This window comes from Rhinolophus ferrumequinum, chromosome 15, assembly GCF_004115265.2.
Source record: "Rhinolophus ferrumequinum isolate MPI-CBG mRhiFer1 chromosome 15, mRhiFer1_v1.p, whole genome shotgun sequence".
Lineage (NCBI taxonomy): Eukaryota > Metazoa > Chordata > Mammalia > Chiroptera > Rhinolophidae > Rhinolophus > Rhinolophus ferrumequinum.
Window position 1 is genome coordinate 41,285,888 of NC_046298.1, and position 16,556 is coordinate 41,302,443.

The 16,556-nt window shown below is 52.3% G+C and overlaps 1 protein-coding gene across 1 annotated transcript; it reads left to right on the plus strand.

The window, feature by feature from the left end:
* The first annotated feature begins 2,550 nt into the window (after nt 1-2,550).
* On the plus strand, nt 2,551-11,101 carry CEACAM16 (CEA cell adhesion molecule 16, tectorial membrane component). The gene is made up of 6 exons (XM_033127015.1): nt 2,551-2,812; nt 4,043-4,387; nt 4,712-4,987; nt 5,934-6,212; nt 8,303-8,629; nt 10,894-11,101. Exons 1-6 carry the CDS (start codon nt 2,776-2,778, stop codon nt 10,902-10,904), a joined length of 1,275 nt encoding a protein of 424 aa, XP_032982906.1. The 5' UTR covers nt 2,551-2,775; the 3' UTR covers nt 10,905-11,101.
* Nucleotides 11,102-16,556: the final 5,455 nt, after the last annotated feature.

The following is a 16,556-nucleotide window of genomic DNA, read 5'->3' on the forward strand; positions in this document are numbered from 1 at the left end:
CTGATCTCCTCCACCCTCAGAGGACTCCTAGGCAGATCAGTGTCATGATCACCCACCACCACTGTACAGTGAGGCAAAGGACCCTGCCCAGGGTTGCCTGTTCTACTTTATGCCCAGCTCTAGGCCTGCTACATACGTAGTAGGTGCCCAAGAAACTGCAGCTGTTGGTTAGCCCAGGGATCTGGGTCGTGTCCAGGAGAGCCAGAGGAGGGACCTGGGAAGTGGGGCAGGGGAGCGGACAGCAGAGAAGGGTCAGTGTGACGCCGTGCGTGGTAGGGAGCTATGGCAGAGTCTGGACGTGAGCCGGGTTCTGCCCTCAGCCTCCCAGAGCCACAGTCCTCAGCCAAATCACCAGAAACCTGGGCCTCCCTGGAGACTACTCTTTCTCTGTGTCATCCACACCTAGTATCCGGTTCCACAAACACTCTCTGAGCCCCTGCTCTGTGCCCAACCCTGGGCTGGACAGTACTGGGGAAACGGTAGTGACCACAACAGCCCTGGGCCTGCCTTCCCAGGACTCACAGTCCAGTCATGGAGATGAACCTAGCCCTCTGACAGTGAGGACCCAGGAGGGTCAAGGCTGGGAATGGGGATCCCAGGGCACACCTAACCCAGCCTGAGAGTCCAGGAGGGCTTCCTGAAGGAGGAGGAGTTGTTGGGCAGGCAATGAAACAGAGCAGAGGGAAGCAGGGGTCTATGCTGTGTGGAGAGAGCACAAGTGAGACAGAATAACTGGAGCAGAGAGTTCCGGAAGGAAGGGGTGTCCCATGATGCTGGGACACAGGGGCCATGGCAAGGACCTGGGCTTTCTCCTGAGGGTAATGGGGAGGCATAGTAGGTTCTGAGCACAATGGGGGCGGGCAGAGACCAGGGAGGAGTTTGGAGGTGAAACCAGACAAGGAACAGGGGGCTCCTGGACCAGGGTAGGGAACACAGGGAGGGAGAGAAAGAAACATGTGGAAGAAATATTTAGGAGGCAGGCTCCATAGGGTATGGTGTGCTGGGGGCTGGAGGAGGCAACAGGGACGAGGCTTGGGTCTCTCTGTCCCAATGACAGAGGACGGTGGCGCCATCTCTGATAAGAAGACAGGGAGAAAGAGCAGATCTGGGGAAGATGCCAAGGTCAGTTTGGGACGAGGTGAGTGAGAGGTGCCCAGGGACATCCGGGGGAGGCATCCTGAATGACACTGGGACAAAGTCCCAGGGCTCAGGGGAGGGGGCTGGGCCAGGACAGAGAAGGGTGAAGTGAGGTCACAGGAGGGATGGGGGCAGCAAGAGGCGCCAGGTCACCCACACCTCTCACTCCCTCCCCCATCAGAGTCCTGCCCAGCGAGGGCAGCTCAGGACACAGTGCTGGAGGAACAAACCAGGACAGGTGAGCCGCAGGTATGGCCCCCTGCCCAGAAACTGGGGCCTTGGAGGGACCAGGACCCAGAAGCCATCGAGACATTGATAATAACATGTCTGTCAGGAACGCTCTTCCCCCAGGTCCCCCCCACCCGTGGCCTCTCCCCAGTATCACCTCCCCATAGACACCCTCCCTGATCCCCTCCCCTGCCCTCAATTTAAAAATTGCAACCCCCCTTCCTGGCTTTATGTCTCCAAACATCACTTATCTCCATCCGGCATGGAATAGATTTTACATTTTATTTGTTTACCCCCCGAATGTCAGCCCACAAGGGCTGGGGCTTTACCTACCAGTGCCTGCCTAGAACAGTGCCTGGCAGAAAGGAGATGCTCATTCCAAATTTGCTGAATAAATGAATGAGTGATTTGTTGAGCGTTTGCTCTGTGCTGGGCATTGCTCTAAGTACTTCACACATGTTTGCTTGTTTAATCCTTACAACAGCCCTATGAGGTGGACACGATCATCATTCCCATTTTATAGATGAGGAAACCGAGACCCAGCAGGCTCCATAACTTGCCCAGGGTCATGGAGGTAGGGGACAGGGGATCCAGGCCCACACTTTTACTAACAGTCACAACCAACCAGACCTTGTGGTTGGGGCCCAACCCTGCCAGGCACTGGCTGAATTCCTAACGTGTAGCATCTTGCTCACTGCTCTCAACAAACCATCCCATTTCTCAGCCCTGTGCAGGAAAAGGCCAACGAGAAGCAGAGTCCCAAGGAAAGTGTGCAGCCAAACAGCCTCCTGCCCTTTTGTGTGGCTTTGGAAACAGAGCGGGGTTCAAGTCCCCTCTCGATGCAGGAAATTGGGCAAGTCAGAACCCCTGCCCAGTGCCTCAGTTTGCCCACCTGTGAATGAATGGGGGTTCTAACAGTGCCCACCTCACAGGACATCCACTGAGATGACAGTTGAAGGTCACCCACAGTGGTGAGGCTGGGAAAACAGCAGCCACTGTTGATTGGTTTTATTCATCAGTGACCCCCAAGCTCGCCAGTGAAGCCAAGGCCCGGGTCATGGGTAAGAACTGCCCTAAAATTTTCCCCCGCCCCGCCCCCCCCGCAGCGACCTGGTTCTTCTCCTGGTACCAAACCCGGGCCGTCGGCACAAAGAAGGTTAGGCAGTGCCCCAGGAGGCCTGGCCAGGTCGTGGCCCCTGGCCCGTTCCTGCCACGCCTGCTCTGGTACCCAAACGGGGCCCCAGATCCTCGGTGACTCGATCCCTCCAAATTCAGGTGATCTCCCCCGGCTCCAAATCACCGAACCCTCCCAGGTCCTGCACCAGACGGAGCCAAGCCCCAACCAGGAAGGGCCTCGGAGCATTGGGACACCAACGCCGCTATCTCCAAGACCCGGGTTTGGGGCGAAAGATGGCGCTGACCGGGTACAGCTGGCTCCTTCTCAGCGGTGAGCGAGAATGGCGCCCCCAAAACCTCAGCCCCCCGAAGGCCTAAGGGAAGGGAGGAGATTCACAGCTGGGAGAGGGAGGGTGTGAGCAGAAGTCTAGCATACTGGGTAGGGAGGGCAACTCTGCTTCACACAGGCAGTTTGCTCCTCCAAGAGGCCCCAGCATGGGCAGGCTAGGGACAGCCACCCAGAGAGGTTGGCAGGGTGGACTTTGGAGATTTCTAAGACTGGAGTGTGAACTTGGGCAAGTCAGCCACTGTTACTCCTTCATTCACGTGGCAAACCCTTACTGAGCTGTGGAAGCTTAACTAGGGTGAGTTCTAACCAGCAGCTCTGCCCCTCCCTGAGGAGGTGGCTTTGGGCAGTTGCCTTCCCCTTCTCAGCCTCAGTTTCCTCGTCTATGAAATGGGCCTAACTCACAGGGTCATTGGAAGGTCATCATAAGCAGTATTACTAGTGCATACTGTGTGCCTGGAGCTGTTCTAAATGCTTTCTGTGGGTTAACAATCACCCTATGAAGAAGGCCCACTCATGACCCCCAACTTCATAGACGTGAAACCTGAGGCTCAGAGAAATGAAGTCACTGGCCGGGGCCACTCAGCCAGAAAGTGGCAGGGCTGAGTGCTATACCCAGAGCCCTCACTCCTAGCTAGCCGTGCTCTATCAGCCTGGAAAGTACCAGAAACCAGGCTAGGCACGTGAGTACTTCTTACATGAGAACTGCCATGGCTACCCGTTTCAGGGAACCAGACACAATTCAAACCCAAGCAGCCCTGACCAGCTAGTCGGGTTTGGGGCTTATCTATTGGGTTCAAAAGAAAAGGGGTGGGGTATATTAATTATGGGGAGACAGAGGAAGAGCACTGGACCGGGAGTCAGGGCCAAGAGGCTGGATGAGCCAGCCCGATCTTATAAGGCTCAGTTTGGTGACTCTCACAGTGGGGAAAACCCTCTGGGTCCCATGAAATCTCCAGGTCACATAGGCTGAGTGTGGGCTATGAGCTTGCTATGTGCAAGGTCCTATATTAGCTCCTTGGCACAGCTCATCAAATCCCATCCTCAGAACACACATATACCCCTCCTCAAGACTGAGACTCTGCACCTGGCTAACATTTATTGAGCACTTACTATATACCAGGAACACATATGCCAGGAGCCCAGGTCTCCTCCATCAAATGGGGGGACCAGTCAAGCCTGCCTCATCTGACCCCTCTGGCTCCTTTTCCCCAGCCACGTTCCTGAGTGCAGGGGCCGAGATCTCTATCACCCCCGAGCCTGACCAGCCAGCTGAAGGGGACAACATCACACTGGCTGTCCATGGGCTCACGGGGGAGCTGCTTGCCTACAACTGGTATGCAGGGCCCACGCTCAGCCTGACTTACCTGGTGGCCAGCTACATTGTGAGCACAGGCGATGAGACCCCTGGCCCGGCCCACACGGGACGGGAGGTTGTGCGTCCGGATGGCAGCCTGGACATCCGGGGTGCCCTGCTTGGGCACTCGGGCACCTACATCCTGCAGACTCTCAACAGGCAGCTTCAGACGGAGGTGGGCTACGGACACTTGCAGGTCTATGGTGAGACACCTCCCAGACCCCACTGTTCCCCAGCCATGACTTCCTACGTCCTTCCCAATCCCTCTTTAAAAAAAAAAAAAAAGAAAAAGAAAGAAAGAAACTCTAAAAAAGTTTTAAAACCATTTTTAAAAAAGATCTAAAATAACATGAAAATGCTCACCTCCTTCAGGATGGCTTCCAGGATTAGACCTGCCTCCTATCCCATTCTTTGCCCCTCGTGTTGGGGGTACAGGGGCACCACCAGGATGCCCCTTGCCTGGGGAAGGGGAGGCCCCGGGAGCAGGCGGTGCCTGGCCCCCTCCCCCTCTGTCTCTTGCCCCACAGAGATCCTGGCCCAGCCCGTGGTCCTGGCCAACACCACAGAGCTGGTGGAGCGCCGAGACACCCTGCGCCTGATCTGCAGCAGCCCCAGCCCCGCTGAGGTCCGCTGGTTCTTCAATGGCGAGGCCCTGCCCATCGACATCCGCCTCGGCCTGTCCCCCGACGGCCGGGTGCTGACCCGGCACGGCATCCGCAGGGAAGAGGCTGGAACCTACCAGTGTGAGGTCCGGAACCCGGTCAGTGTCAGCCGCAGCGAGCCCATCAACCTGACCGTGTACTGTGAGTCCTCCTGGCCCCAGAGATACCCAATGCCCAAACCTCATAGGTGGGGAAACTGAGGCCAACAGAAGGTGCCCAAGGGCACACAGTGTGTCAGTAGACAAGCTGGGGTTAGGAACCAGGGAGCCCTCTAAAAATACACTTGACCCATCTCCTAAGGACACTTTTGAAATGGAATAATCCTCCAGTTTGAAGCAATACCTGCAGGTCCCAGGGACACAGGAGTGGCTGGTTTTAAAAGGGAGGCAGGAAGTGAGTGGTGAAACGGGAGGGGAGATAAAAGAAAAACACTACCAAAGCATGGAGTCATTGCCAGAGGCAGACGATATGCGGTGCGGAATCCGTGGAAAATAAATCACTGAGGTACTCGAAGGCCGGTGATGTAGAAAAACTTAGAGCCTAGAATCCTGCAACCAGGGAAACCTGGATTAAAGAAGCACTGAATTCTAGACTCTGAGGATCCTAGAAACTCTAGAAACAGAGATTCTTAGACTCTTAGAATCTGATTCTAAAATCTTAGAGCAACCCAATCCTAGAATCTTAGAAACGTAGATCTAGAATCTTAGAATCCTAGAACCTGAAACATCGCTCTTGGAGCCTTAGAATTGTAGACTCTTAGAATGGCTTATCAGAAACAAATCATTTAGACTTCTTCCACTTATTTTTTAATAGAGCCATAGATTTGAAAAATATCTTGAAGTTTTGTCTGGCGCAACACCCTCTTTTTACAGAAGAGAAACTGAGATCCCCTGAGAGGAATAGTGACTCTCGAGACCCTAGAGCAAGTTAGAGATCCATGTGGGATTCGGAAAGGCCACAGCTCTATTTCCCTCTACTAGGCCCTGATATTCCCAGGGGCCCAGCCTGGTGGAAAGAAAGCCAGGGGTGCCCACCTCTCCTCCCCTCTCCCTCTACTGCCCCGTGTCTCTCCTTCCTGCCCCCACAGTTGGCCCGGAACGTGTGGCCATCATCCACGATTCCACCACCCGCACGGGCTGCACCATCAAAGTTGACTTCAACACATCTCTCACTCTGTGGTGCGTGTCCCGGTCCTGCCCAGAGCCTGAGTACGTGTGGGCCTTCAATGGGCGGGCCCTAAAGAATGGTCAAGATCACCTCAACATCACTAGCATGTCAGCAGCCACGGAGGGCACGTACACCTGTATTGCTAAGAATCCCAAGACCCTGCTCTCTGGATCGGCCTCAGTGGTGGTCAAGCTCACTGGTGAGTCACCCCCAGCTGGCCACTGCCCTCTTCCCATGGAGACCCAGTTGGACTGTGAAGGTTTGGCTGTTCCACCAACAGTTAGGCCACCATTTGCCCAACAAATGATTGGAAAGGGAGAGATTCGCAACCCATTTGTTGGCCAAGTGACAAAGTGGCATATCAGGTGGACGTCTCTCCATCCAGGTGACAAAAAGAGACACTGTATCCCTTGTCGCCTAAAAAACAAACAACAAATATGACTCTCTTCTTTGAGGGGTGGCAGTGAGAAAATGGGCCACATGTCCCATATCGTGCAGTGGCAGAGAGAGAAAACATTCGGATGTTCCTTTATGTGGGTACCCCTGTTCTAAATTCAGTCACCAGCTGCGTAGGGGCTTGACCCACTCCCTGCCACACAGACAGCTGAATTTCTTGGTAGCCAACTAGATTACCCAGTTGTCTGGCCCGGATGACAGTGTACATACGCACATATACACATGGAAAATCACAGCCAAGTGTTGGCAAATGGAAAAACACAGCTGGGGAGGCATTGTCTTATCCCTGTCCTTAAACAACCTGGGGGCTGGGGGCAGTACAGACTCAGCTGGTGTTTTCCGAGCCATTAGGATCCTCAGGGGACATTTCTCATCCCCTGAGGATGGCGGCTTTGAACATAAGGATCTGATTAATTCCACCTTGGTTCCTTCCCAAGTGGCCACCATCCCCTAGGGACAGTAGGAACAGTCCTTCCCTCCCCACCTTCCCCCTCCCTCCTACTAACAGGCTGGGTCTCATCCAAAGGGTGGATCCTCTTTCACCCAAAGGAAATGACATCCCTAGAGGTAAGTGTTCCTCCAGCCCCACGCCAACCGGGGCCCTGGCAGCTGGTATTGGCAGGAGACAGGGGGTGGACCAGATGACCTCAGGTGCTGCCCCAAGCCCTGTCCATACAGGCCAAGATGGGGGGTATCCAAAGTGTGCAGGTATGTTCAGGGAGTGGGTACAGGGCCCCCAAAGGCCTCCTGAACTGTCAGCGACCCTGTGGCAGATGCCAGGAAAGAGACAGAGGAAAGGGTGACATCACCTCTCCCCCACCTGGGGGACTCTGATCTGATGGAGGAGACATGGTCTCTGCCCTTAAAGAGATGGTCCTGGAACAGGGAAGCATGGCCTCCTTATTCAAGGAGTCGCTAGTCAAAGAGGCAATGCCGCATACTCCATGGACTTCCAAGCAGTGATGGAGGAGACATAACACCCACCCTCAATGAGTTTCCAATCAGATGGAGGAGACACAGTTCATAGTTGGGGAGATTTTCTATTCTGATGGGGGAGACATGGTCTTCAGGAGACATGGCCTCTTTTATTTTAATATTTTACAATTCCTAGTCTGATGGGAGAGACACAGTTCCCACATTTGGGGTACTCCCAATCTGATGGGGGAGTACAGGCCTCCCACTTTCTAGGAATTTCCAGTATGATGGGATAAACATGCCTCCATCTAATTTCTGGGGTCCCCGGCCTGATCAAAAGACCCAACCCAATAATCTGGAATTTCCAATCTGATGGAGGAGACATGGCCTCCCATGCTCTGGAAACTTTCAACCTGATGGGACACTACAGCCCCCACATTCTGAGGTCTCCCAGTCTGACAGGAGAGACATTACCTGGGATACACAACTCCCAATTATTTGATGGGGGAGACACGGTCCCCCATATTCTAGAATTTCCAATCAGATAAGGGAGACATGGCCCCTATAATTTGGGAATTTCCAATCTGATGGAGGAGACATTACCCGACTCTCTAGGGTTTTGCAGTTTAAAGGGAGAGATTCCCCCCACCAAAGGCTGGGAATTCCTCGTGGAATGGAAGAGAGATGGCCCCCACCCCCTGGGGCCTCCCAGTCTGATGGGGGAAAGCATTGTCAGGATATAAAACCCACCGCCACTACCACGCAAATTACCTCCTTCCTCTGTCTCCTTCCCAGACGCTGCATGAGGGAACACCAGCCAGCTTGGGGGAGGCACAGATGAGCCAGCTGGGAGTGGGAAGGGGACACTAGGCCCAATACCGGCCCAGCTGACCCAGCGTCCCCTCACTCTCTTCACAGCTGCAGTCGTCGCCATGTCTATCGTGCCCGTCCCGACCAAGCCGACAGAGGGCCAGGACGTGACACTGACTGTACAAGGCTACCCCAAGGATCTGCTGGTCTATGCCTGGTACCGCGGGCCTGCCTCCGAGCCCAACCGGCTGCTCAGCCAACTGCCCTCAGGGAATTGGATCGCAGGCCCCGCGCACACAGGCCGGGAGGTGGGCTTCACCAACTGCTCGCTGCTGGTGCAGAAGCTGAACCTCACAGACGCCGGCCGCTACACACTCAAGACTGTCACACTGCAGGGCAAGACTGAGACGCTGGAACTGGAGCTGCAGGTGGCCCGTGAGTGTGCGGGAGGGGTTGGAGGGTGCCTCTTTTCAGATGGGGGCTCCCAAAAGGGGACTTTGAGTCCTCCATAAGGTTGGGGGACACAGACCAAGCATGGATGTGCCTCTCCACCAGACTGCAAGAAGGGACCTTGTCTCCTCCATCTGACTTGGCAGTCCCCAAATGCAGCTCTTGCCTCTTCTGTCGAACTGATGGTCTAGACTAGGGATAGATAGTCCTCCTCTATGAGACTCAGGACTACTAAAGGGGGCTTCCATGCCTTCTGTGTCATATAAGAGGTACACCAGTCTGAAAGTTTCAACAAAGGGTACATAGTCTGAGGGTAGGGCATCTTTTATCCCACAGATGAGTGGACCCTAAACAGGAGATATTGTTTCTCCTACCCTATTGGGGAAATGGGCTAATGATGGAGGTTTACCTCCACAATCATACTATAGGCATAGAGTGAGGGTGGATCATGCCTCCCTCTTCAGACTGTCATCCTAGACAATGGGGACCATGTCTCATCCTTTGCATTAGTAAGAATGAGGACAGAATCTACCGTCTGAGGATGGAATTTCTTTCTCAAACTGAAATATGGAATATCTACTCCATTAGGATGGAGGTTTCTAGGTCGTAGGAATTGTGTCTCCTCTATCACACCGGGAGGTTCCAGTAGTCAGAAACAATGTCTCTTCCATCAGACTGGGAATTCCCAAATGTTGGGGACTGTGACTCCCAGTCAGACTGGAAGCTCCCAGGTGTTGGGGACCGTGTCTCCCCATCAGACTGGGAGCTCCCAGAATCAGGGACCATGTCTCCTCCATCAGACTGGGAGCTCCCAGAATCAGGGACCATGTCTCCTCCATCAGACTGGGAGCTCCCAGAGTCAGGGACCATGTCTCCTCCATCAGACTGGGAGCTCCCAGATTCAGGGACCATGTCTCCTCCATCAGACTGGGAGCTCCCAGATTCAGGGACCATGTCTCCTCCATCAGACTGGGAGCTCCCAGAGTCAGGGACCATGTCTCCTCCATCAGACTGGGAGCTCCCAGAGTCAGGGACCATGTCTCCTCCATCAGACTGGGAGCTCCCAGAGTCAGGGACCATGTCTCCTCCATCAGACTGGGAGCTCCCAGATTCAGGGACCATGTCTCCTCCATCAGACTGGGAGCTCCCAGATTCAGGGACCATGTCTCCTCCATCAGACTGGGAGCTCCCAGAGTCAGGGACCATGTCTCCTCCATCAGACTGGGAGCTCCCAGAGTCAGGGACCATGTCTCCTCCATCAGACTGGGAGCTCCCAGAGTCAGGGACCATGTCTCCTCCATCAGACTGGGAGCTCCCAGAGTCAGGGACCATGTCTCCTCCATCAGACTGGGAGCTCCCAGAGTCAGGGACCATGTCTCCTCCATCAGACTGGGAGCTCCCAGAGTCAGGGACCATGTCTCCTCCATCAGACTGGGAGCTCCCAGAGTCAGGGACCATGTCTCCTCCATCAGACTGGGAGCTCCCAGAGTCAGGGACCATGTCTCCTCCATCAGACTGGGAGCTCCCAGAGTCAGGGACCATGTCTCCTCCATCAGACTGGGAGCTCCCAGATTCAGGGACCATGTCTCCTCCATCAGACTGGGAGCTCCCAGATTCAGGGACCATGTCTCCTCCATCAGACTGGGAGCTCCCAGAGTCAGGGACCATGTTTCCTCCATCAGACTGAGCATCTCCTCTCAGAGGTCTGAGAGGCCATGTCCCTAAAGCAGGGGCAGGTTTCACCTATTAGACAAGGAGATCTCCAAAACTGTGGACTAGATCATTCCCCAGGCTGGAGTTTTGCCTCCCCCATCAAACTAGGCACTCTCAAAAGCTATGTGCCTGAGTCAGGGACAGTGTCCCCTCCCTCAGACTTGAAGTTTCCAGAGTCAGGGACCCAATCACTGGCAGATACCTCTAGACACCCTCTTTTCCATTCACTCATCAAATTCCAGTTTTCTGGGCCAGAGTTGTGGGGAGAATGCTATCCAATGACAGCAGGCCACCCCTGGTGAAGCCTCGGAATTCCCTTTCACCTGTCTCTCTTCTCACAGTCAACCTCCCTCCCTCGCACGAAGACCAACGCCACCTTCCTGAACCTGAACCTGGCACAGGCTGAGCGTGGGGCGGGTGGGGTCGCTGGGAGGCCGGGGCTGGGCTGGGGAGCAGGAGGGATGGGGGCACTGGGGACCTGATCCTCTACCTCCCTGACAATCTCCTCCGTACCTTTGCCCCATCCTCCCCCACAGCCATGGAGTAGCAGCGCGGCCCTGGAGACCTCCAGAGAGAAGAGCTCTTTGCATCATCCTCCCCATCTCCTCCCCCTGAGTGGAGGATCGCCATCGTCCTACTCCTCTGTTCTCCTGCTTCCACACTAGAGTTAAAGCCAACAGGGACCTACTCCTTCGCTGAGCTGTCAGAGAGTGACAGAGGCCATAAACATCCTGGTTAACACAAGTGTGTGTCAGCCTCTTCTTCCACCACTGCCAACTCTGCCATTGCCTGGTAGCCTGCTTGCTTCCTTTCCCACCCAAGAGTATTCTCAGTCTGGGTGCATGCATGTACAGGGATACCCAAATCACAGTGCTACAAGCTCCCACTGGCTGATGTCAGAGTCTCAGACCCTTCTCACATCTCCCCAGGTTATATCTGAGGGTTCTGCCTCCCAGGGGGCCAAAGACTGCCCCTCCTTGGGACACCTGACAGAGCAGGGTTCTGTAGGACACAGCCCTCCCCCACGCTGTACCTCACTCCATACCTGGGCCCTGAAGCAAAGCTGCTTGTGCACAGGACAGGGAATGACCAAATTTTTCAAGAAGAGTTCTAGTACCTTCTGGCCCTCATCCATTTAACCAAAGATGTGCCTTTGTGTCCTCCATTGTCGTCAGGTCTGACCTCCAACCCCATGTGGCTCTCAAATATCACCGGCACACTAAAAACATCTCCCTCCTCCTCTAGCCACTATGAAAGCCCTATGAATAATGAATGCAAATGGGACAGGGGCGGGGTGAGGGAAAGGAAATGGGGGAGTGGGAGCCAAAGAGAGTGTGTCTTTGAACTCCTCTCATTAGCAGGGTCTGAGCTGAAGGACCCACCCAGTGCAGAGGCCCCATTAGAGACGGTGTTGATCAGAAATGGTGATGGCAGGCTCTAGTCTTGGGGTAGAAAAAGAGGTTTGGGTAGGAATGGGAAGGCCTTATAGAGAGATTTCCCAGAAACTTGCAAGACAGCCTTTCTGAAGATGGCTATGTTGAGTTGGGATGGGGGGTGGTGAAAGACCCCCAGAATGAGGGTTATGGGATCTGGGTTATAATTCCACATTTGCCATGAATTCACTAAATCCTCAGTTTTGTCCGTCAGTAAAAAAGTGTGGACTGAAGGTAGACTAGAGTTTTCCAAACCATTTAATTATCTCAGAGCCCTTACTTCAAATGCAAGCTTGCATGGTTGGTCAATACATTATGTAAAATAGCAATGCATTAAAAGTAGGTATCAGTTCAAAAGCTATAGCCCTCTCTCTCCCCAAATTTCTACACACTTGAAAACAATCCTTTATATTTAAATAATACTTAAATGCAAAATACCAACCAGAATCAAATGGCAGTGAAAACACTATATATAGAAATCTTCAGGATATGGCCAAAGCTGCACCTCGAGGGAGAATGATAGCCTTAAACACTTAAATGCATTGAGAGTACTAAAAGAAAAATACTTGAAAATGAACAAAATAAGTTTTCCACTCAAGAGATTGGAAATAAACCAAAATAAACCAAAAGAAAAAGGTAAAGACATGTAAAAGCAGATATGGATAAAATATAAAACAAAATTAGAGTTGGTCAATATAACTTAAATCTAGTTCTTTGAAAATGCCAATGAAATAGACAAACTTTTTGCAAGTGTGATGAGAAAGAAGAGACTAATATATAAAGTAAAAGAGAAACTGATCTAGTTGAAGTAGAGGATCTCTCCCGGGTGAGATTCTCAATAAATATATGTTGAAGGAAGAGGGTATGGCAGATTCTGTGGATTGCTCCCCAGTAGTCACTCCCCTCTTCTCTTTCATGATGGCAGGCCCTGCCTCCCATGAAAGAAGCTGGAAAATGTCAGGTACTAACTTTCCGAGACTGCTTTGCAGCTATAGGTGTCCATGTGGCCGATGCTGGCCAATGAATGAAGGAGAGAGCCAAAAGTCCTATTACTGACTCCATCCCCCCCAGGGGGCACTAAGAGTTTGGAACCTATTACTTAAATCTGTTGTCTCTAATATGAGGTTTCCAGGCAATGGAACAGCTAGGAACTGAGGATGGATTTGAGACCACACTCTTAACCCCAACACTATTCAGCCCCAAAATGGGAAATAACGTCCATATTCTCCCCACCCCTCCTAAGAGTCAGTGACATATATAGGGCTCGAGTCTAGGTATATCAGTTAGAATTTCTCTTCAGTGGCTAGTAGGAGAGACTGGAAATAACACAAGCAACAAAGAGAAGACTAACATATACGATAAAAAGAGAAACCAGTATATGTAAGGGTAGCTTGCATGGATAGAAGATTGCTTCTCTCTCACATGAAAATTATCCATAAACAGATTGTTCAGAGTTGAAATGGTGCCTCCATAGTGTCATTAGGGACACCACAGCTCTTTCTATCTTTCTGCTCCATCATTCTTAGCTTGGGTGCATTCTCTCCATCACCTGTGGCCCAAGATGGTTGTTGCAGCTGCAGCTGCCTCATCCATGTTCCATGCAGGAGGCAGAAAGAAGGGGACAAAGGCCAACAACAGCGCCACACCTGTTTATGGACTGTGCCTCTTTTAAGGAACCTTCCCCAAAGTACAGTCCTACAACTTCCACTTACATCTGATTGGCCAGCTCTTAGTCACGTGGTGACCCTAGCTGCAAGGGAGGCTGGGAAGTGGAGGCTTTTTCCTGGGAATATTACTGCCCCAAAGAACATCAGGAAAGGCAGGAAGAATGGATCCCAGGTGGGCAGCTGGCAGGCTCTGCCACACCAGACCTTGGAACTCCTACCTCCCAAGCTGGACAAAATGGCCTTTCTCAGCTAAACCTAAATGGAAGGAGCCACAGTGACAGTAGCAAGGGATTGGGAAAGACCGGGGTGTGTTCAGCTGAGGCTTACTTTGTGCACTACAGAATGAGGCCAGTGGGCGGGGCAGGAGGAGCAAAGGAGGAGGCAGCTCAGGTTTCTAGGTCAAACCAGATCCCATATCCTCAGGGTGTGGAAGCTCAGATATTACCCAAACCAAGTCTTCCATCCCTCTAATCATCTCTGGGCTCCTTGACTGAGTCCTCCAGGCTGTCCAATCCCCTCCTTTCACAGTCCAAGAAAGAACAACAATAACCACAAAATAATAATAGATCCTGTATCTCAAGCATTGATTTTGTCCTTTCGCATGAACCATCTCAGTGAATTCCTACAACAACCCTTATGTGTAGTTACTGCCAGTTCCTCCATTTTACAGGTGAGGAAACTGAGGCACAGAGAGCTGAAAACCTTGCTCTGGGTCCTACAGTTCCTTGGTTGCTGGGAGAGGCGCTAGCTGGTGAGTCCCCTTTGTTCCTCAGCAGAGCAGGCAGTCAAGAGCACAGACTTTTAGCTGTGGGCACGTTGTGTTTGCTCACCGGTAGAACTCCTAGGATTGTTGAAAAGATTAAATGAGTCATTACATGTAAAGAATCTAGCACGTAAGTGCTTGATAAATGCCTGTGACCCCTCCCCCCCACTGAGGTGTTAGCTTTTGGCAACAGGCAGCTGGAAAAGCCAAAAACAACAATTGTTCTGCAATGCCTTCTTCCTGGGGGACTTAATTAACCCCTACCACACAGGTTTGCCTCATTTTATATAATACATGATGTTGTTGACAATAGAGTTCGCTGAAAATGGCTTACAAGAAAAAGTAATAACTGTGCATGAACTTTTAGCATCACAATATTAATCATCTCAGGTTTAGGGGTAATACGCTTTGAGCACAGATTCTCTGATTTGCTCCTCACAGCCTGCCTTTGAATGGGGCCACTTTTCCCCAGCCTCCTAGCTGTTTATTAAAAAATAACACATGCCAGGCTCCTGCCTGGGCCCAGGAAATCTGTGACTCCAGGGAAGAGACCTGGAAGATGAATTTTTAAAATAAATAGCCTGGGTGATTTTGTCAGCTGGGAAGTTGAGGGACCCAGATGCAGGGACTATCTGACAAAAAAAGGAAAATGAGACACAAAGAGGAGGAAGTGACTTGCCCAAAGACACTCAGTCAGGAAGGGGCAGGGCCAGGAATTAGCCCAGAGAAGGGCAGGAATCTGCTCATGATTATATAGCAGGTTTCCTACTGAGGGCTAGAACTGGGAGTCTTCTGCCCCAGGAGGTTGATGGCAGCTCCTCCAACCCCAACTACACAAAACTGCATGGTGCTTGGGGCCCTCAGATTCTACTAGCTATGAGTGGGAGCTAGTCCAGACCCCCAGGGCCGCCTCTGCCTCTCTCTGGCCCCATTCCCCTCCCCCTCGAGGCCTTTTCTCAAGTAACACTTCGGTGAAGGGGAGGGCGGGAATAGAGGCCGGAATGACCTTGAGGCCAGAACACACAATGGCCTAGTCACTGTCTGGCGCCCTGCCAGGGAGAGGAAGGAAATCTGCCCTGGCTGGAATGTTGATTCAGGATGGAGAGAGGGGCGGAGGATGGGAGAAAGGGAGGTGGAGGGAGGAGAAGAAGAGAGAAAGAGAAGAGAGGAGAAAGTGGAGGGAGAGGAGAAGGAGGCCTGAGAATAGTATAGGAAGAAAGAGGTGAGGAAGGAGAAGGGATGAGACAGGAAGAAGGATGAGAAGAAGGAAGAGGAGGAGGAGGAAGGGTACCCAGACTTTGAGAACCAAGCAGGGAGTCTGGTCAGCTCCAGCCCTTCATGATGCACAATGCAGAGTCCAGTGAGGGCATCCCAGCCCACCGAGGTTGCACAGGACCAGAGAAGCCAAAGGGCCTCACCTGTGCTGCAAATCACAGGCAGGAGCTCCCTGAGTTCCCACAGTAACCTTCAGAAGCAGGTGTCAGCCTGCCCATTCCTCAGAAAAGGAAACTAAGGCCTCCAGAGGTCACATTACTGGAATCATCTCCCCTTTGGATCACAGTCCATATCCTTCTCCTCTCACTCCACTCCAGCCACACTGGCCTCCTGGCTATTGTTTGAACAAACCAAACAACTCCTGCCTCGGGGCCTTTGCACCAGCCTTTCCCCCTGCCAGGAATGTTCTTCCCCTAAATACCTGAGTCACTCCATTGAGGTCTCGCCTCAAAGACACCCCCTTGAACACCCAATGCTGTCTAGCTTTGTTCTTCATAGCACTTATGACACACACACACACCCACACACACACGCACACACAGCTATATTATATCTTCCTTCTTCATTTGTTCATTATCTGTATTTCCCCCCAGACAGCAAGCTCCGTCAGGCAGGCATTTATCTCTTGTTCACTACTTTTGTGTCGATCACTTAAATCAGTGCTTGGCACACAGTAGGTGCTCAATAAATAGTAGCAGTAATAATAATGATACGGAGACTTACCTCACAATGTAACAAAACATACCTTAGAGCTATTGTATTCGTTATTTGACTACTGTGTAACAAATTACCCCAACACTCAGCAGCTTTATTATCTCACAGTTTCTGCGAGTCAAGAACTCGGGAGTGGATTCACTGGGTAATTCTAGCTCAGGGTCTCTCATGAGCGTGCAATTAAGATGGCAGCTGGGCTACTGTCATCTGAAGGCTTGGCTGGGACTGGAGGACCCACTTCCTGGCTAACTCACATGGCTGTTGGCAGGAGGCCTCAGTTCCTTGCCACATGGACGTCTCCATAGAGTGTCCTCATGACAAGGCGGCTGGATTCTCCCGGTGCAAGC